Source organism: Mus caroli, unplaced genomic scaffold (genome assembly GCF_978045245.1).
Source record: "Mus caroli unplaced genomic scaffold, Mus_caroli_1 scaffold_2, whole genome shotgun sequence".
Classification (NCBI taxonomy): domain Eukaryota; kingdom Metazoa; phylum Chordata; class Mammalia; order Rodentia; family Muridae; genus Mus; species Mus caroli.
Window position 1 is genome coordinate 170,421,722 of NW_028227257.1, and position 20,956 is coordinate 170,442,677.

At 45.4% G+C, this 20,956-nt stretch overlaps 1 protein-coding gene and 1 pseudogene across 9 annotated transcripts in view; one reads left to right on the top strand and one right to left on the bottom strand.

The window, feature by feature from the left end:
- Positions 1 to 20,792, bottom strand: part of Ankrd16 (ankyrin repeat domain 16) — a 30,420-nt gene extending 9,628 nt beyond the window's left edge. For 2 of the 9 annotated variants that reach the window (XR_015046569.1, XM_085835193.1), the window contains exons 1-6: positions 19,642 to 20,792; positions 18,642 to 18,862; positions 16,994 to 17,036; positions 14,778 to 14,886; positions 13,935 to 14,096; positions 10,675 to 10,753 (exon numbers count right to left, since the gene is read on the bottom strand). Coding sequence is in view for 8 of the 9 variants with exons in the window: in XM_085835193.1 (XP_085691319.1) it covers positions 10,675 to 10,753; positions 13,935 to 14,096; positions 14,778 to 14,886; positions 16,994 to 17,036; positions 18,642 to 18,862; positions 19,642 to 19,955 (928 nt within the window). In the remaining variant the exon portion in view is untranslated. Of the gene's footprint in view, positions 1 to 6,201; positions 7,622 to 10,674; positions 10,754 to 13,934; positions 14,097 to 14,777; positions 14,887 to 16,993; positions 17,037 to 18,641; positions 18,863 to 19,641 lie in introns of those variants that run through there. The other 7 variants (XM_085835192.1, XM_021154206.3, XM_021154204.3 and 4 more) reach the window with 7 other exon arrangements.
- Positions 11,567 to 12,911, top strand: LOC147005980 (peptidyl-prolyl cis-trans isomerase D pseudogene; annotated as a pseudogene).
- Positions 20,793 to 20,956: the final 164 nt, after the last annotated feature.

The window sequence follows — 20,956 nt, forward strand, 5'->3', positions numbered from 1 at the left end:
GGGGACAGGTTCAACTAATCTCAGTATGACAGTTTCTATGGGGAATCAGCTGTCAGACTGGAAACGTATTGGCAGAGAAAGCTACGGTGGACATATTATCTGCACACACTGTCAACATCCATGCTCAGACACCCCTCCACCCCAGGAAGGCCTTACCATTTCCCTGAGACTCATCTGGTGGATGTGTGTGTGTGTGTGTGTGTGTGTGTCTTGCCAATTTCCCGAGGGTCTGAGGCTATGGCATCCTGGACATGGCTGTGCCCACATCAACACTGCACATTTCACTCAAGACCAACTCAGGTCTTTCTCTGATGCCCATCCTGAAGCATCTGCCCAGGCCCTATCATTCTTTCCTGAAGCTGTTCCAATCACGGTTTTTGGTCATTTCACTAAAACCACCGGGTGGGGCTCACCCTTCAGCCTAACACTGATTCGTGCAGCATCAGTCTCACTGAATACTCCTTTAGGATGAGGCCTGGTTCCGGCTTCTCCTGGTTGTCTGCTGGCTCCCTTCAATCTCCTAGGTCTCTGCTGGATTTCTCACCTTCCAGCCTGTGTCCTCTGGTACCCAGGGCTCAGTTCTGGGGCTGCTTCTCTTTATGTGGCCTCAGGTGACCTCATCATTCCATGGTACCTGTGTGCTGCCCCTCCTCCCGGCTCATCCCTGGGCTCCCCTTTTCCCTAGCTGCCTGCTTGATCCCTCCACTCAGGCAGTGCACACTGGACACATATCCAACCCCCGTCCCTGTACTCCATTCTTCCCTGTGCAGGGAGTGGCAACTGTGCCCTGTCATCGGCTAAGTCCAACATCTCAACCCTTCTATCTTTCCTTCCCACATCCAGCTGACAGCGGAACCAGCTGCTTCTGCTTTTAAGACATAGCATAGAACTTCTGATGCTTCATCATCATCATCATCATCACCATGGCCTACATTACTACCCTGTCTCTCAAGGGTTACTGTATGGCCTTCCACCCAATGTTCAGAACCACCTTGCTAAAAATCAGGTCAGATTTAATCAGTCTTCTGCTAAGAACCCCCATGGCTTCCTCTGCCTCACCAGAGATGGTCCACAGGGACCTCTGTGACTAGCTCTGACCTCATCTTCTTCTCTCTTTGCCTTCTTACTCATTTCTGTCACCCTGGTTTCCTGGTCTGTCCTCTGACACAGAAGCCCACAGCTTCCTCAAGACCTAGGCAGGCGAAGCCAGCTCTGTCTAGAATGTTGTCATGGATTTAACAGACAAATCTACCCCTTGACACTTCCCACCCCCTTCACTATTTTCTTTTCTTTGGAGAATGCTGACTCACCTGATATATTCCAGATTTCACATGCCTTTGGTTAACAGACTGTCTCTCCCAACTACAATGCCTAAAATAGTCATCTGGGAGCTGGGCTTAGTGCACAGGCCTGCATTCCTAGCTGTTAGGATAGCCGAGCAAGCAGGGTAACCAAGTTTAAGGCCCATCTGGACAACTCTGAGAGAGTCTATGTTAAAAAGAAAAAGGTATTCATAGGTATAGGGGGTGGCAAGCCACACACACATACACACCACAAACACCATTGTTGCAGCCACAGAGACAGGGAGGGAGGCATAGTCACTGGTAGAGTGTTTGCAATGTTTGAGGCCCTGGGTTTTATCTCTAGCAGTGCAAGAAAAAAACAATGCAGACAGTACCGTGATAAATGAAGTACTTGACAGATTTAAAAGCCGAGTGCACTAAGTTCTCAGTATAAAGTTAAGGGCAAATTGCATATACTGCACTGTCTCAACCACACTTATTTTGATAGGTTGGGTGGAATAAGAGTGGAATATTGTGCCCATGAGATGGTTCACAGGGTATAAGCACTTGGCGTGTCATAGTTAGCTGCAGTTGTCAACTTCATACAAACCGACTGTCACCTGGGAAAGGGGAACCTCAAGTGAAGATCTGCCTAGGTTAGATGGACCTGTGACCGTATCTGTGGGAGCATTTTACTGATTGCTCATTGGTGGGGGAGAGGGGGCCCAGCCCACTGTGGGTGATACTGAGGCACGTGGGCCTGGGCTGTAGCTGAACATGAATCTGGGAGTAAGCAGCGAACCTCTGCAGTTTTTCCACCAAGCTTCTGCCCTGAGCTCTGTCGTTGCTTTCCCTCAAGGAGGGAAAGGTGTGAAGTATAAGATGAACCGTCCTCTCCAGGTTGCTTTGGTCATGGTATTTCTTACAGGAACAGGATAGCCAACTACACTCTATGTGCGCCTGAGGATCTGAGCCAGATTCCCTGCATCCCACCACCGAAGGGGAAAACTAGTTCCTCAAAGTTGTTGTATAACCTCCAGTCATGAGTGCCTGTATGCACACACTTCATACACACAAAAACATTAATAAAATATTTATTTTAAGAAAAGACTAGCTGGGCAGTGGTGGTGCACGCCTTTAATCCCAGCACTTGGGAGGCAGAGGCAGGTGGATTTCTGAGTTCAAGGCCAGCCTGGTCTCCAGAGTGAGTTCCAGGACAGCCAGGGCTACACAGAGAAACCCTGTCTCAAAAAAAACAAAAGCAAAAACAAAACAAAACAAAACAAAACAAAAACTAGCTATAACTGAGCAGTGGAATTACTGGTGATTTTGGTTTCCTCCTTTACCTTGACATTTGTGTGAATAAAAGGGACATTTTTTTCCTGGTCTGCCACCTTCTGGGAAACTGCAGCAACGTTGCAGCGTAAATTTTGTCCAGTGGTGGCTTTCTTTTGGCCCCAGGCCCCTCTCTCTTTGCAAGCTTCTCTCATTTCTTAAGCCACAGTTGTATTCCTTTCCAATCTCGCCGCTGATTTTCCTTCTGTTTTGTAAACATTGCCTCATAGATTTCCTTTTGCATGGGAAGCAATGTATTAGATCTGTTTTCAGTTGATTGCAGTTTTTATCCATTTCTATCCCAGGCAACTTCTGTCCTGACTGAGCTGAAGATGTGCCTAACTCGGAGAAAGCATGCTTTCCAGATGAACAGATAGCCACGTGGAAACAGGTCTTAGGGGAAGGGCCAGAAGCCCCAGTGAGCCAGGCAAAGTGGCAATCCCAGCACTCAAGAGGGTGAAGCAGGAGGATCAGCAATCTGAGGCCAGCCTGGGCTATACAGCAAATTAGGGTAGCCTCAGATCTGTAGTAGAGCCTTGTGTCATCAGTGTAGTAGCTCCTTTTCTTGTTGCTCTAATGAAATACCCCAGGGTACAGACCGCCATGGCAGGAAAAGCAAGGCAGCAGGAACTGGAGACAATCTGTCACCCTCATCCCCAGTCAGGACACAGAGAATGAATGCCATCCCTCACTCCATCTCTCGCTTTCTCCTTCAACCTAAGAAATGCTGCTGCCCAGGTCGATCAAAGACAGAGGCAGACACTGGGGGGTGTATTAAGGCTTCCTAGCAGGCAGTGGAACAGCTCTGATGGACTGACCACCTAGCAGCTTCACAGAAGTGCTTTTTATTGATTGTTCCAATAAAGGCAACCTTCCTAAGTCAGTTCCCGAATACCAAAATCTCCAATCAGATAGAGAAGCTGTCTTGGGGAGTCTTTACCTAAGCAAACACAGGTATTATAAGAATTCCAGATTTGCCAGGAATGTCTTATGGCTAAGGTTATGCTAAGGTTCTAAAATTCCCAAGAAAGAGCAATCCCATAGATTTCAGATAACAACCAATTATTCCTAAGAGATGACCTCAAGGCCTAAGTAGCCATCACTCCAGAATAAATGCCAGGTATAATGTTCTTCTAAAATTCAACTGCAGTTGTGGGTCTTCCACCTCAATTAACTGAATCTAAAAAAAAATCCCCTCACACATGTGCCCAGAGATGTGTCTCAGGTAATTCTAGGTCCTTGCAAGGTGACAATCAATAGTGATGAACACATCTTGCAAGAAGGGACCTCTTAATGAAGTTTTTCATTTATTTTCTGGGAGGAAAGGCAGTCAGCTACCATTGGCAATCAATGTGAATTAGTAAGAGCAGCTACACAGAAGGTGGACTTAAGAACACAGGTAGAGGCAGGAATAGTTACAGGGTTGCTGCAATGAGAGTCTGAGGTGAGGATGTACGAGAGCCTGAGAAAAGGCAGGCAGCTATCCAACAGCTGGAACAGGCCAGGGCTTCCTGGAGAGTGACCCGCATGCTCAGTCAGGATGACTGAGTTTCAGGTGACCCTAGGCTTCCAACCTGATTGACCTGGTGATCTGAGGAGCCCTCAACTAGGCAGCAAGTACAAGATGGGGGGGAACAGAGTCTGGAAAAGTGGGTGTCAAATAGGTGGTATGTCAGCCTCATACAGCCATGCCAAAATAAATGTTCAGCAGGCAGATGAAGACAAACTTGGAGAGAGTGGTGGCTGCCATATACGTGCAGGCAGGCAAAAACCAGAAAACCGAATGAGATTACTTCAGTAGCAAGTGCAGAACAAAGAGGAGAAGCTGGGCATGAAGCTGAGTGTACCAGTATTCAAGGGGCAGACCCCAAGATAGAAGTGTGCAAGGGACACAGAATAAGAAAAGGAAACTCAGAAGGCATGTATGATCATGCCTTCAATCCCAGCACTCAAGAGGGCCAAAGCAGGAGGACCACACACTAAAGGCCAGCTCCGGATGCACACTGGGATCCTATCTTTGAAAAAAAAAAAAATGGGGGAGGGGGGTGTTGTGGGGGGAGAAGATCAAAAAGAAGCAAAAGAACAAACCCGGAGTGAGTTATCTCTGGTACAGAGTCCAGAAAGCAGAAGAGCTAAGACATTAGTAAGCCCAGAGTTAAGAAGCATTTCTTAGCCTGTCATGCCTTTAATCCCAGCACCCAGGAGGCAGGAGTAGGAGGCTCTGTGAGTTCAGGCCAGTCTTCTACATAGCGGGTTCCAGGACAGCCAGGGCTACATAGTGAGACCCTATCTAGACAATTAGAAAGTCTCTGGGGCCAGGCAGTGGTGGCACACTCCTTTAATCCCAGCACTTGGGATGCAGATCTCTGAGTTCGAGGCCAGCCTGGTCTACAGAGTGAGTTCCAGGACAGCCAGAGCCACACAGAGAAACACTGACTCGAAAAAAAAAAAAAAAAAAAAAAACCAAAATAAAAAGAAAAAAAAAAAGAAAAAAAGTAAGTTCTCGGGTACTTCACAGGGAGTGGTCTGCACAGAGGATCAGCAGTAAAGCCAAAGCCAGACTGCAGCGTAGCAAGATGGGGCCTGTGAGCTGAGGTTCGAAATGTTGACTTTTCTCAAGGGAGTGTGTGTGAAAAAGGCTGCTTGAGATGGGGTAATAAATATCTACAAAGCGTCAAAGCCAGAGAACAAAATGAGCAAACATGGGTAAGGTGCTCAGCACACCAGGTGGCATATATTAAGCACTCAATAAATATAAATCTCTACTTTAATGTATTCACTAACCACACTACAGTATACTTACTCTGTACCAAGACTGTTCTAGGCCTCAGTCCTGACCCAAGCAGGTTAAATTTCAACGGAAGACAGAGATAATAAAAAGATTACTTGCAGTTTATATGGAATATTTGCTAGTAGTAAATACCAAGAAGAAAAAACAAGGGGGAGGGGGTCTAGTTCTATTTTTGTTGCTCTGATAAAATACTCTGAAAAAAAAGCAACTTAGGAGAGAAAGGCTTATTTCACTCCCTAACTGTGCAGGAGTCCAGGCAGGGATCTCAAACAGCGATCAAGACACATCTGGAGTTAAAAGCAGAGAGAAATGAATGTATCGTGCCCACTTGTCTGCTCGCTGATGCTCAGCTCAATCTCCCCCCTCTCATACAGTGCAGGGAATGATGCTGCCCACGGGGGGCTGGGTCTTCCCACATCAATTAACTTAATTTTAAGACAATCCCTCACAGACACACGTACTGCTAACCCAATGGGAACTTAATGCCAACTTAGTGTGAATCATTAAGATTCCCCTTTCAGGTGACTCTAGGTTATGTGAACACTGAAGGTGGTGGGAGCAAATGCTGCAAAAAGGGATTAAGTCGCATTTCAGGCAGGATGTCCCAGGAGAGTAACCTATTGAGAGACCCAAAGGAAATGAAAAAAGTAACTATAATTAGGGGGAAATAATTATTACCACATAGACTGCTATTAGTATTTCTGATCTAGTATTACACCCACAGTGTATTGTTATCACCTATCATTATTACTTTTTCTGCTACAATTAAAAAAAAAAAAAAAACAAAATAAAAAGAAAAAAAAAAAGAAAAAAAGTAAGTTCTCGGGTACTTCACAGGGAGTGGTCTGCACAGAGGATCAGCAGTAAAGCCAAAGCCAGACTGCAGCGTAGCAAGATGGGGCCTGTGAGCTGAGGTATCAGTATCAGTCTCAGACCCGTAAGGCATCGGGACAGGTAGATCTCTGACACGAGGGAGAGCGGTAATCCCATCTGAGATGAGTATAGGTGTACAGTGTATGAGAAAGATTGTTAGATAGGATCGTGTTTCTACAGTAACATTTACCTGGTGGTTAGAAACAGGGGTTTATAAACTCCATAGGAGACTAATTAAGAGAAGCTGGAGGTCTTTGCTATTTGACAGGGCAAGCACAATATGGAGCGAGGGAGGTGCGTAATAGTATTAAACTAGTGAGGGTCAAATCCTGCTCATGACTGAACTTGTCTACTCAAACAGACAAAAACTCCTTCACATTTAAAATCTTCTACCTGGGGCTGGAAAGATGGCTCAGCTCTGTGGTGAAGCACATTGACTGTTCCCTCAGAGGACCTGGGGCTTCATTCACAGCATCCACACGGAGGCTCATACAACTGTAACTCCAGTTTCAGGGAATCTGATGCCCTCTCTGGCCTTCAAAGGCACTAGGCATGCATGTGACACACAAACATACATGCAGGCAAACTATCCATTCACATATATAAAAAAGTGTCTCCATCATGTGTCTTTATAAATTTTGATATAAAAGGCAAAAACACTCCCTTCCTGGCAATGAAACCAAAGGGCCACATGAAAGCTACAAAGAAAAAAATTGAATAGGCCAACTATGTTTTATAGCTTGAGTAAACATCAGTTTATATTGTTTTATTAGATTTTTATATATTTAAAGACACATATATTACATTCACTCCCTAAGGATACGCAAACCTCTATGCTTAACCTGATTCTCCTTGCAGCATAGAAAAGCCAAGATCCGGGGCTGGTGATGTGCTTCAGTGGCACAGCACTTGCTGAGCGTGTGGAAGTTCTCAGTTTAACCCTCATTACACTTTTAAAATGAAAAAACAAATGGCTACGTTCAATATCACACAACATGCCAGGAATCCAGACTCCTGGTCATTCGACTGAAAAGCATGCAGAAGGAAAGGCAGGAGGAGATGAAAACGCTGGCCGAGAAGTACCTCGATAACCTGTCTCTCAGCAACTGAAGGAGCAGAATATGAACGGCCTTGAACTCCATCACCTCCTTCTTCAAGCATCCTACGATTTCACGTCATGGTCAAAGTCCTGAAGGATATCTACACTTCTCGTGAGCTGCTGGGCCAAGGTGCCTGTGAGGTCTGCAGAATCCTTCAGGCCCGACTGTAGGAGGAACCTGGTGCAAGCCACATGCTGACCTGCACAGGCCAGATGCAGGACTAAAGGGAGACATGGGGTCTGAGAACATGGACTGCACTCAGGAAAAAATAGTGGATTATTCGGTTCTACTGAGCTTACGTTTCTGCACTCTGGATGTGAATACGTGTATATGTGCACTTGCCGCAGTGCCTGTGGAGTGAGAAGTCAGGGGACAACATACAGGAGCTGCCTCTCTTCCCGGTGCAGGCCGCCAGGCTTGGCTGCATGTGCTCTCTCCCCAGTTACACACATTTTACACTTTCCTACCCACCCATGGTGGCCTATGTTGGAGGGCAATTTTAAACTGACTGGGTTACAATTGTTTCTAAAGAAAACAAACGTGCCAGGATCTGTGGGACGCACCTTTAATTCCAGCAAATGAGAGGCAGATTTCTGTGAGTTCAAGGTGTCTACCTGTTTTATGTAGTGAGTTCCAGGACAGCCAGAGCTACATACAGAAAATCTATCTCAAAAAAAAAACAAACAAAAACCAAAAAGGAAGAAAGAAAGAAAAAAGAAACTATCAAAATTGAATAAATAAATCAGGGCTGGAGAGATGGCTCAGAGGTTAAGAGCACTGACTGCTCTTTCAGAGGTCCAGAGTTCAATTCCCAGCAACCACATGGTGGCTCACAACCATCTGTAATGGGATCCGATGCTCTCTTCTGGTGTGTATGAAGACAGCTACAATGTACACACATACATAAAATAAACAAATAATTCTTTAAAAAAATTTTCAGAAAAAAAATCAATCAGAAGATGTAAGAAGCTTTTCTAGTTAGTGGTGAGCAAGAGGAGACTGCTTCTCCCTAGGTTCACACTTTTCTTTTCCTTTTCTTTTTTTAATTTATTTATTTTTATTAGGTATTTTCTTTATATACATTTCAAATGCTATCTCCAAAGTTCCCTATACCCTCCCTCTGCCCTGCTCCCCTACCCACCCACTCCCGCTTCTTGGCCCTGGCGTTCCCCTGTACTGGGTCATATAAAGTTTGCAAGACCAAGGGGCCTGTCTTCCCAATGATGGCCGACTAGGCCATCTTCTGCTACATACGCAGCTAGAGACATGAGCTCTGGGGGTATTGGTTAGTTCATATTGTTGTTCCACCTATAGGTTTGCATACCCCTTCAGCTCCTCGGGGACTTGCTCTAGCTCCTCCATTGGGGGCCCTGTGTTCCATCCAATAGTTGACTGTGAGCATCCACTTCTGTGTTTGCCAGGCACTGGCATAGTCTCACAAGAGACAGCTATAACAGGGTCCCTTCAGCAAAATCTTTCTGGCATATGCAATAGTGTCTGGGTTTGGTGGCTGATTATGAGATGGATACCCATAGGTAGGGTAGTCTCTGGATGGTCCATCCTTTCGTCTTAGCTCCAAACTTTGTCTCTGTAACTCCTTCCATGGGTATTTTGTTCCCTATTCTAAGGAGGAATGAAGTTTCCACCCATTGGTCTTCCCTATTCTTAATTTTCTTGTTTTGCAAATTGTATCTTGGGTGTTCTATGTTTCTGGGTTAATATCCACTTATCAGTGAGTGCTTATCTAACGACTTCTTTTGTGATTGGGTTACCTAGGTTCACTCTTATGTGATATTTAATCACAGTTTTAATGGCACAGAAAAATTACTTAATATTCTACTGAATTACCATAAATTAGGATGTAGTGACAAAAATCTGTTGACCCATCTTTCTACTCTATGTGCAGAAATTAGCACTAAAAGGTCCAGGTGTGCCAAGAGTCCAAAGGCTGCCTGGTCTCGAGGAGTCAGTCCCAATGCCTGCTCTAACTAGCAGCAGCTCTCCTGTATGACCTACAAGTGAGATTGGGTCATTTGTGAGTCTTTGAAGCCTGATCCCACTGAACCCTAAGAGATGGCACTTGGCTCAAAGAATCATAGTAATTGAATGATTTCTTCTAAAGTCAAGTATAGAGGATCAGCTCTGCACAGCAATGGGGGTGCAGTTCAATGCTAGATCATGTCTACCTAGGCCCTGGCTTGGTCCCCAAGACACACAGAGAGGAAAGCAGTCAGGCTCTATCTCTGAACCCTAAATCTATATAAAGCCCTCATAGATGAGATAGAACATGCTTTCACCTCACATTTATTGTTATGGCTTCAAATAACAGTCTTAGGGGCTGGAGAGATGCCTCAGCAGTGAAGAACACTTGTTACCCTTACAGAGGACCAGAGTTCAGTTCCTTGCACCTCCAGTTCTAACAGATCTGATGCCTTCTTCTGGCCACTGGGGCATCTGCACATATGTGGCACTCATTCACAAACACACATACACATAAGAATAAATAAATGAACCTGGGGAAGAAATCCACAGAAACCAACCAACCAGTCACAGGTTGGTGGTTAGTGTTCATCACCACAGTCATGATGTCAGACAGTTGTGGTAGCCTACACCTTTATTTCTGGCATTGAGGCCAGCCAGATCTACATAATTTTTCTGAGATCTTGTCTCAAAAACAAAGAATAAGGGAGAGAGGGTTCTACAGTTAAGAGCATTGGCTGCTCTTCTAGAGGACCCACGGATCCAATTTCCGGCAGCCACATGGTAATTTACTTTTGTTGGTTTTGTTTGTTTGTTTGTTTGTTGTTTTTTCAAGACAGGGTTTCTCTGCGTAGCCCTGGCTGTCCTGGAACTCGCTCTGTTGACCAGGCTGACTTCAAACTCAGAGAGATCCAACTGCCTCTGTTTCCTAAGTGCTGGGACTAAAGGCATGTACCATCATTGCTTGGCTCCACATGGTAATTTACAACATTGTACAACTAGTTCAAAGTGACTCAGCACCCTCTTCTAGGCACAGGATGTACTTACATACATGCAAGCAAAACACCAATACAAAGTATCTATCTATCTATCTATCTATCTATCTATCTATCTATTTGTAAAATCTTCATCAAAAAAGCAAAACCAAAAATCATGATGTCAATACCAATTGCGCCAACAGCTTTTACAAATGAAAAGGAAGAGACATTATTTTCAGGGTTAGGGACTGAATGTAGGACTGTGTGCACATGAGGTGTGTAGCCCATATCAATGCTTTGAACTAAAAAGTCTGTGAATCATTTGTATTTCCTACCTGAGCGATTTCTTTCATCTGTAGCGTTGATGTCGGCACCCAAGGACAACAGAGTTTGAACTGTATTCGTCTGTCCTTCCTGTTGAAATAAACTCATTACCACTGTGATGAGGACAAAAACCAAACCTTTAAAAACAACCTCTAGTGTGCTCTAGAAACTCATTCTGATGCAGCCAACTGCAAACGCTGAGTCTCCCTGTTTTAAGGAAGGTTTATATCACTCGCGATTCTAACATGAAATTGTTCAACAATGGTAACGTTCAGCTATCAGGGCGGATAATACGATTAGATTTCCACCAAGGTCAGCAGTATGAAACACTGTGGTTTATATGGAAGTCACAATTCTGAAATTTCCTGATCATAAGAACTTTTTGTTAATATCGTTAAGGCAGAGAAGAGTTGAAAGACTGAGGCTCTCAGAAGAGCGATCCCTACCACAGCCACCATCATTCATACAATAATTTATACACACTGTCTAGCCAGTCAGTGGGGGGCTAAAGTCAAGACTGCAGGTTCAACCTTTCTGCAGAGGAAATAGCTTCTCTTCCCATGTCTGTGGATGGGACTCAGGCCATTCAGGTAGCTATCCCTTGAATTCAGGAGTTGCTGGTCAGAAAATATGTGCCTTTGCTTCTAAATAAAGGCCAAATAAAGGCACGTGGTTCCTCAACCGTGTATAATGAGCAAGGCACCTAAAATAGTTTTTCTCTAGGGAAATATTTATGCACATCCTTAATGTTTTATACATTGGAAAGACTAAAAGAAGCAATTCCTTTGTGTCAGTTAAAGAGATTTTAACTTCTGAATTTAATACAAGCAAGACCTACAAGTTTCATATGATGAATCCTCGCTCATTTGTTAATTTTTAACAAGATATTTTCGAGCTTTGCCAGGTTATAACGTAGACGGGCAGTAGAGTTTGCTCCGGTCTCGCGCACGAGGTGCCCGTGTCCCGCTTCCCAGCGCCTGTAGTGAAGATGTCCCACGCATCCCCGGCAGCCAAGCCCTCCAACTCCAAGAACCCGCAAGTCTTCTTTGACGTGGACTTCGGCGGGGAGCGAGTTGGACGAATTGTTTTAGAATTGTTTGCAGATATTGTTCCCAAAACTGCAGAAAACTTTCGTGCATTGTGTACAGGAGAAAAAGGAACTGGGTCCACGACCGGGAAGCCTCTCCATTTTAAAGGATGCCCTTTCCACCGAATTATTAAGAAATTTATGATTCAGGGTGGAGACTTCTCAAATCAGAATGGGACAGGTGGCGAAAGTATTTATGGTGAAAAATTTGAAGATGAAAATTTTCATTATAAGCATGATCGGGAGGGTTTGCTGAGCATGGCAAATGCAGGCCCCAATACGAGTGGTTCTCAGTTCTTTATCACAACAGTTCCAACTCCTCATTTGGATGGGAAACATGTGGTATTTGGTCAAGTCATAAAAGGACTAGGTGTGGCAAGGATGCTTGAAAATGTAGAAGTGAATGGTGAAAAACCTGCCAAACTCTGTGTTATTGCAGAATGTGGAGAATTGAAAGAAGGGGATGACTGGGGAATATTCCCCAAAGATGGCTCTGGTGACAGTCATCCAGACTTCCCCGAGGATGCAGATATAGATTTAAAAGATGTAGATAAAATTTTATTAATATCTGAAGACTTAAAAACATTGGAAATACTTTTTTCAAGTCTCAGAACTGGGAGATGGCTATTAAAAAATATTCGAAGGTTTTAAGGTATGTGGATAGTTCAAAGGCTGTTATTGAGAAAGCAGATAGATCCAGACTGCAACCTATAGCCTTAAGTTGTGTGCTGAATGTTGGTGCTTGTAAGCTGAAGATGTCAAATTGGCAGGGGGCAATTGACAGTTGTTTAGAGGCTCTTGAAATGGACCCTTCAAATACTAAAGCACTGTACCGAAAAGCGCAAGGATGGCAAGGATTGAAAGAATATGATCAAGCATTGGCTGATCTTAAGAAGGCACAGGAGATAGCCCCAGGAGATAAAGCTATCCAGGCAGAATTGCTTAAAGTCAAACAAATGATAAAGGCACAGGAAGATAAAGAGAAGGCTGTGTATGCAAAAATGTTTGCTTAATAAGGATTAAACTCTCTTTAACTGGTATACATTGATTATATAAAGGACAATGTATATTACTGTCTACGCTCCCTGTTGTGTTCCCCTTTGTGATCTTTGTCATTGTTTACATAGCAGTGCTGACATAGGTTCCTTCTTAATAAAGAGTTAAAAAGTACAAAAAAAAAAAAAAAAGATATTTTACTTGTGCGTGTGTGTGTGTGTGTGTGTGTGAGAGAGAGAGAGAGAGAGAGAGAGAGAGAGAGAGGTGTGAACACAGTAATGCAGGTGCTTGTTGAGGCCAGAAGAGAGAGAGAGAGAGAGGTGTGAACACAGTAATGCAGGTGCTTGTTGAGGCCAGAAGATCTAAAATGTCTAAAGAAATAAAGGAATAAGCAAAACTACTTCATACCCCATGTTTCTTACGCTATGCAAACGTGGCTGAGCTGAAGTGTATCCATGAAAGGTGTGACACCACAGATCCCCTGGAGCTGGAGTCATAGATAGTTGTGAGTTGCCTGATGTGGGTATCGGAACTCTGCAAGAGCAGCAAGTGCATAGGAGCACTGGGCTATCTCTCCAACCCCACTTACTTACTTATTTTTAATAGAAAAGTTTCAGCACGACTATACTAAAGTGGAATTTCACAATTTGCTCTCCAACACTTAGAGACAAAATGTCTTTATGGTTTTAAATAAAGAGTGGAAAGGGTACATAAAGCCCAAGTATTAGCTTGAAGAGTTCCCTTGCGATGCAGAGGCAGGCAGGACCTCTGAGTTCAAGATCAGTCTGGTCTACAGAGCGAGTTCCAGGACAGCCAGAGCTACCAAGAGAAACCTTGTCTTGAAAACAAAAAAACAAACAGTTCTCCCTCCACTTTAAAGAAAAGACTTATTTATTTAGTATATAGTATTATCCATGCATGTATGCCAACACACCAGAAGAGGACACCATATTTCATTATAGATGGTTATGAGCCTCTTAACCTCTGAGTCATCTCCCCCAGGCCCTCTCTCTCCATTTTTTAAAAATAAAAAATGTCAGTCTTCTGTTTAAAGAGATAAAAGACTCAGAATCACAGACATTTCAGGAATATAGAATACACATGGAGTCAAAGAGGCCAGAACTCCAGAGCTGTCAGTCACTGGAGCAAAGCATGCCTAAAGGAGTGCTGAGACAAGAAGCAACTGACCTTCGCTGCATAGTGAAGTGCTGTGAGCTGGCTGGACTTTGCTCTCACATCTACATCGATGCCAAGACCGCATACCAGGAACCGTATGGCTTCATCCTGCCCAGTGACTGCTGCTCGGTGTAGAGCCTGGGCCCCCATGCTATCTGCAGCTGAAGAGGAAGCCTGGTAGGCAGGAAAGAGGAGGTTTGGCAGAGGACTCTGGTCCCATGGTTTTTCCATAGTGGAGCACATTAATTTCTGTCTGATTTTCAAAGGACTTCAAGGGAAATGTGATCAAGTGAAGGCTCTGGCTACAGCACCTTCAGCTCTGTTAGGACTCTTTGTTGCTATTACTATGAAATGACATCATTTACTCAATCCTTAGTTTGCTAACTGCATTCCGTACACTGGATTAATGGATCCTCCCTGGATCATGTCCAGGATCCTAAGCATGCTATGCTGTGCTATGCTATGCTATGCTATGCTATGCTGTGCTATGCTATGCTGTGCTATGCTATGCTATGCTATGCTATGCTATGCTATGCTGTGCTATGCTGTGCTATGCTATGCTGTGCTATGCTATGCTGTGCTATGCTATGCTGTGCTATGCTAGCACCTTATTTTGAGCCCCATTCCCAGCATCATTTATCCTTTGTAGGAGCCTTCTGAAGAAAGCACATTTTGTTACCATTTTAGAGATGGGAACCTAACACAAGGTTGCCTACACAGGCCAAAGGTCCTCTCACTAGGGAAACTCAGAGGAGCCAGAATTTGAAGCCAGCAGCTGAATAATGATGTATTGTTTATCCCCAGATCTAAAATTTCTAAAGAAGAAATAAAGCAATAATCAAAAGCACCTTATACCTCATGTTGTTCAAGGAGCAGCTTGGCTATACTAACGTGGCCACACTGAATTGCATCCATGAAGGGCGTGACACCACAGTTGTCTCGACAGTCTGGTTCATAGTGACACCTATAGTCAAATCCAAAAACGACAGAGCTGTAAACAGTCACCACTTCAAACCCAAGACAGGTGGCATGATGGTGTATGGGCAGATTGTGTGCCTCACGGATGATCTGTGACAGCCTCTGAACCGAGCTCCAGGACTTAGGGACCTTTTTCTTCAACCTCTACCATGTCTGTAAGAACCTTCCTTTTACCAGCTTCTCAGCTTGGTGCTTCTATAGTCACCCTAGCCTAAATCTTTCTCTTTTCTCTCTGAACCAATTACATAATATAATTCTGAAGCCAGACTATTAACATGTCTCCTCCTCTCCCTCTCTGCTTTCACACTTAGGCACAAGCCTACTGCCTCCTGAAGTTCTTCTCATCATCACCCTCATGTCATGCCCCCACCCCTCCCAAGCAGTCAGAGTCATCCTGCTGTGCCATCCATACTGGCCTGGAACTCACGCTTTTCTTGCCTCAGTCTCTGGAGGGCTGGAATTGCAGATGTGGACCACTGCATGCAGCCTTTTCAGTTCCAGGGTTCCAAGGAACTATTTATCCATAGTCTTCCTCCCACAGAGATAAAACTACTCTCTTGTCCCAGGTGAAATTTTTATGCTTCCCTCAAACCTGCTCCTCTTTCAGGGTCTCAGCGAGTAGCACAGGAACCACACTGTAAAAGTCACTCTTGTTGTTCCCTTGCCCCTCCTTCATTTATTTTCTATGGTGCCAGGGATGGAAGCCAAGGCCTTAAATATGCTAGGCAAGCATGCTACCGTAACTGTACCACTGAGCTACGTCCTGAGGCCCTCTCAGATCCCTCTATCAAATTACTTAGCTTTTGCTATTGATTCGACTTCTAAAAGATACCCTCAATCCACCTCTTGTTTCTGGCCTTAGTCACTGCTCTTTTGCTATAAAGGTAACTCTTTATGAAATAAAGCATTTAGTTTGGAGCTTACTTACAGTTTCAGAGGCTTAATCCAGTGTCATCATGGTAGGGAGCATGGTGGCATATAGGCAGATCCACAGACAAGAGAGCCTCTTGGCCTGGCATGGGCTTTCAGAACCTCGAAACCCACCCCCAGTGACACTTCCTCCAACAAGGCCACTGATCTTAATCCTTCTAATCTTTTCAAATAGTGCTACTCCTGGTGACTAAGCATTCAAATATATGGGGCCACTCTTATTCAAACCACCACACTATTCATCCTCATCCCTTCAATCCAGCCACCATCATTTCTCTATTTCACTTCATCAACCTAAGAGACAGTCTCACAGAAACCTGTTCTCATCCTAGGTTCATTTACGTTTTACAACCAGGTGAGCTTTGAACATTGCTGGTTTCTTACGACCCTTGGCTTAAAAAACCCTTCAACAAGGGGCCAGAGAGATAACTCAGCAGTGATAATACTGTTCTCTTTCAGAGGACTGGGGTTTAAGTTCCTCTGACATCATCTCTGGCCTCCACAGGCACCAGGCATGAATGCAAGCAAAACATTCATAAACAGAAAATGAAAATAAATAAATCCAAAAAACAAACAAACAAACAAAGAAAACCCCAACCTTTCAACAAGGTTGGGCAAGGTGGTGCATACCTTTAATATCAGAATTGGGAAGGCAGAAGCAGATAGAGTTCTGTATGTTTGAGGCCAGCCTGGTCTACATTTTGAGTTCTGTAGTTCCTGCAGCCAGGACTACATAGCAAGATCCTTCTCAAAACCAAACAACCAACTCAACTCCTCAATGGTACTTCACATGCTCAGAATAAAATGCGAACTTCACAACGGTCTACAGCATCTGTATTCTCTCTAATGCTTAGACTTCCGCATACTGTGAACTACCTCCAGTCTTCACGCACAAAGCTCCCTTGCCCCTCATCTGCAGCCGTTACCCTCAGGTGAACAGTTTGGCTTGGCTGGTGCTGAGACATTTACTTTTTTAGAGTCTTTATTAATATATACTGGGTCCTCCTACCACACACTCCTATGGGGGACACTGAATTCCTTGTAATGCTCATTGGTACGCAGGCCTTGTTGCTTGCGGGCTCTGAGCTCTCTACATAAAAGGAAGCCGAGCTCCTTGTTATAACTAGGAAATACTTTCCACCAACTTACCGTTTTGTGCTTACCTCTCAAGAAGCACCCGGACTGCCTCGAAACAGCCGTGCATTGCTGGGGGAAGAGAATGGAGACAGTTGCAACACTTTAGTGCATAATTGAAACTTTGGCAGGGGAAGCAGCTCATTGTCTAAACACGAGTGTGTGCAAAACCTTGGGTTTTATCCTGTACTACAAACAAGTAAATAGTTTAAAACAAGCACAACTCTCACCCCTCTTACTTACTCTGCTCATTATTTTAAAAGATTTTTTAATCCTATTTTCTGTATGTAACTATTTTGCCTACACGTTTGCATGTGTCCCACGTTTGTATGTGTGGCTATAGGTTATACCCACAAAGGTCAGAAGAGAGTGATGGATCCCTTGAAACTTGGGATCTAGAGTTAGAGGAGGTTGCCAGCTACCATTGAGTGTGGGGAACTGAACCCAGGTCCTCTGCAACAGTGGTAAGTGCTTTTAACTGTTGAGCATCTCTTCAGCCACATCTGCCCTGGTCTTCTCACAGAGGAACACCAAGAGTAGGTAAAATTACTGTCCCAGCAGGGAAACGTCAACTAAATAAATGGTAAAGAATGATGTTTCCGCTTTATACGTCTGACAGTTCATCTTTATGAGCAGTTTCATGGCAAACTTTTAATTTTAAACTTATCTCTGCACTTTAGCACTCTACGGTTCAAAGGGCAGTGTGGTCTCTCTCACCAGAAAACTGCAAAAACATGTTGACTGTAATCTATTCAATAGGAACCTATAAAATTATCCAGAAAGTTACTCCTCCTATTGAAGACACCTACACTCAACAGGAAAGAGTCTGTCTTCCATTTATTTTGGTGAGTGACAGACAGGTTGCTGACTGGTTCTCCAGGAGAATCTTTGGGGGGTGGGGGGGAGTGTGATGGGAGAGTTGGCCAAGTAATTTATGAACCATGTGGATCTTTTCCTACTCATTCAAAAAGTTTCAAAAAGAATTTCTTGATCCAGAAGGGACAGCTGTGACTGGAGAACCACCAGCTGCTTGTCGTCTAGACTGTATCATATCTCTGGCATTGGCCTAGAGAAAGTAAGAGCTCAGGACCCTGAGTCCATGAACTGCCTCGTAGACTAAGAATTAGTTCTCAGATGTCTCTCTTTGGGAGGTGGGTATTAGGGAATATGAGGCAGGGTCTCCCAGCATTGCACTGCCACCTCAGCTTCCCGAGCATAAAAATTACAGGCATGCACCATGCTGCCAGGCTTAGTTCTTAACTTTCTTGTTTTATTAGACTCCTGAGACTATTATCCACACAGTCCACTCTAATTTTGCTTTCCTCTAGGACTCTACAGCATAGAATCATTACCATCATGAAAAGCTACAAAGGATATTTGCTCAAATACAAACCAAGTTCTTCACCCAGGGTCACAGACATTAGAAGGAACAGACCAGCTTATCGTCTAACTAACCAGGAATGGCAAGATAGACAGACAGAAAAAGTGGACTAACACAATGATGTATTAGCCAAAGGTTCTGTCACTTCAGAAACTTATAGTTCACCAAGAGAGCACAAGATGCTCTGATGCCTTGACTTCTGGTTTCCCAAATCCTCCATTCCCCTGCAGGTAGCTTGAACTACAAAGTGTAGACAGTGCAAAGCCACTACAGATTCCAGAGCTTGCAGGGGGTACCTGCAGTGTGTAAAGGGGTTCTTCTAATGTTGCTCTCTGTTTTCCAAGCATCAGGGCAGACAGTGAGCAAGTACCGGAGGATCACAGGGTGGCCTTCTCTACTGGCAATGTGGAAACTGTTCCAGCCATCCTTGTTCTTCAGGAGTGGATTGGCACCGTGTTCTACAAGGTCCTGGATCACGTCAAGGTTCTTCCTTGTGCAAGCCATCATCAGAGGAGTCCTAAGGTCAACCAAGATGGAAGGGAGCTGAGGCACTTGGAAGAAGCCAAACCTTCACACTACCTATGTCTTTGGTACAGATGGAAAACCTAGAGGAGTCTGGTGGGGGGCGTGGCAGGAAAACACCTTAGACTGTCAGCCTCTGACTTCTCTGAGGACCGTGGAGAAATAACAAGGGGAAACTGATATATTTTCCAGCCCCTATGTTTTGACAGAACTTGAAATAACTAACTTGAAGGCAGGAATTTCATTAAGTTATGAGCCTAAAGAAGTTCACAGGCTCTTAGGAATTAGACATTAAACTAAAAAGATGCCAATCTAGGAAGAAATGAAATTGTTTTCTGTGGTGGGAGAGTATCACCAACATCCCTGCTGGTGGTTCTGTAAGGCTAGAGGTGACAAAATTGCCTAAGAACTCAATATTCGGTGCATGGCGAACTGAATTTCATCAACTCTACTTATCCAGTGTGGCCATGCAAATTAAACTATGTAATCGTGAACAGGAAATTTAGCAAGATGTCTCCAGAAAAACGCATCTTGGGCACACGAGTAGTACAATTCAACCGTTTCACTCCACTTGATTACATTTCCATACTCTTTCGACGGGAAGCAATTGCCCTAACTAAAGAACCAAACCCACACACGAAAGGGAGGTCGGGGAGAGGATTAGAAGCTGAGAAAAGTTATACATCTAATGAACACACTGAAAAATACATGAAAATCTGCGATTCTTCAGGGAGTGTCGATATAGCTTTTCTGGACCCTGGGTTGGGCACCTACCAGTCCGCCTTCTTCAAGGAGTCCACGACTGCACCTCGGCCCAGGAGGTAGCGCACGCAGTCCCGGTGGCCCATAGAGGCAGCTTCGTGCAGAGGCCGCTTGTAGTCTCGGTTGGCAGCCTCGATGTCCATACTCCAAGCCTCCACTAGGTACGCTAGGATGTCCTGGCGCCCGTGGCGTGCTGCACAGTGGAGAAGGGTGTCCCCGGCTGGCCCCCGGCAACCTCCAGCTACCGCCAGTTCCTCCTGAAGGGCGCGCAGTCGGCCCTCTTGCACCAGCCTGCAGAGGCGCCGCGGATCCCCAGGCGGAGCCATCGCCCTGGACCTGGATGGACAAAAGTTAGAGGGAGACCCAGGTTCAGACTTCTTAGATGCAGATCTGTCCAATGATAGGTTGGGAGAAGCTGAGAGAAGGCTGGCGCTTCCGCTTCCGCCACGTGATCCTTTTCCCCGACTCTCGGCACCGCCCCCTCCCCGCCCCCCAGCCAGACTCTGTCCGCTAGCGTCTTTTTTATGCTTCTTGCCCTGGTTTGGAAGTCACAATCTCCAAATGTAGAATGGCGTCTCCTCAGGCGACAACATGCACACTCGTAGGTCATTCTGGTTACCGCGCTTCAAACATGCGGACTCGTCAGGGTGGGGCCTCGGGCTGCCGGGGCTTGGGGTAAGGCTGTGTGCACCTGACATCCTGGAGCTGTCCCTTGCACCCGAGTGATCTGGGGACGGAAGACCTATTAGAATGGAGGGTGCCAGTGTACCGCGAAGTCCTGCAGCGGGACTTCTGGCCTCGCACCCCAAATGTGGTCTGCTCTCCACCGGACAGCTTCTGGAGATGTTTGCTGGGCTGCTCCGGTGGTAGCTGCACAGGCAGCCGAGAGCACGCTGCCCACCACCCTGGAGCCTAGCTGGCCCACCCCTGGCGTGAGAATGTCTGCCGGACTAACAGCCGCATCCTTCGGCTGCCCAGGCTCACAACAGCAAGGGTTTCTGGGGCCTCTCAGAGCTGGAACGGTGTCCTCGTGCTCCGCCCGATCGTCACCCAATCCGCAGCCGACCCCAGCCCCCTCCCCGCCCGCTGCTGTCTCGTGGGCCCCCGCGGGGACCCAGGGAGCTCGAAGGAACTCTGGGAAAGTTTCCTTCGCCTCCTCCGCGGTGGCGGAAGCACAGACGGGGCGTGGCTCTCAAGACGCTGAGCCACGCCCCCTCCCGCTTCGCGTACGGATTGGTTCCAGAGTCTGTCCGTCCGCGTGACCCTTCCAGTTCGGAGTGCTCCGATTGGTTCACGGGCCTGTCCGTCGTCTCCGGTGGGAGGGTGC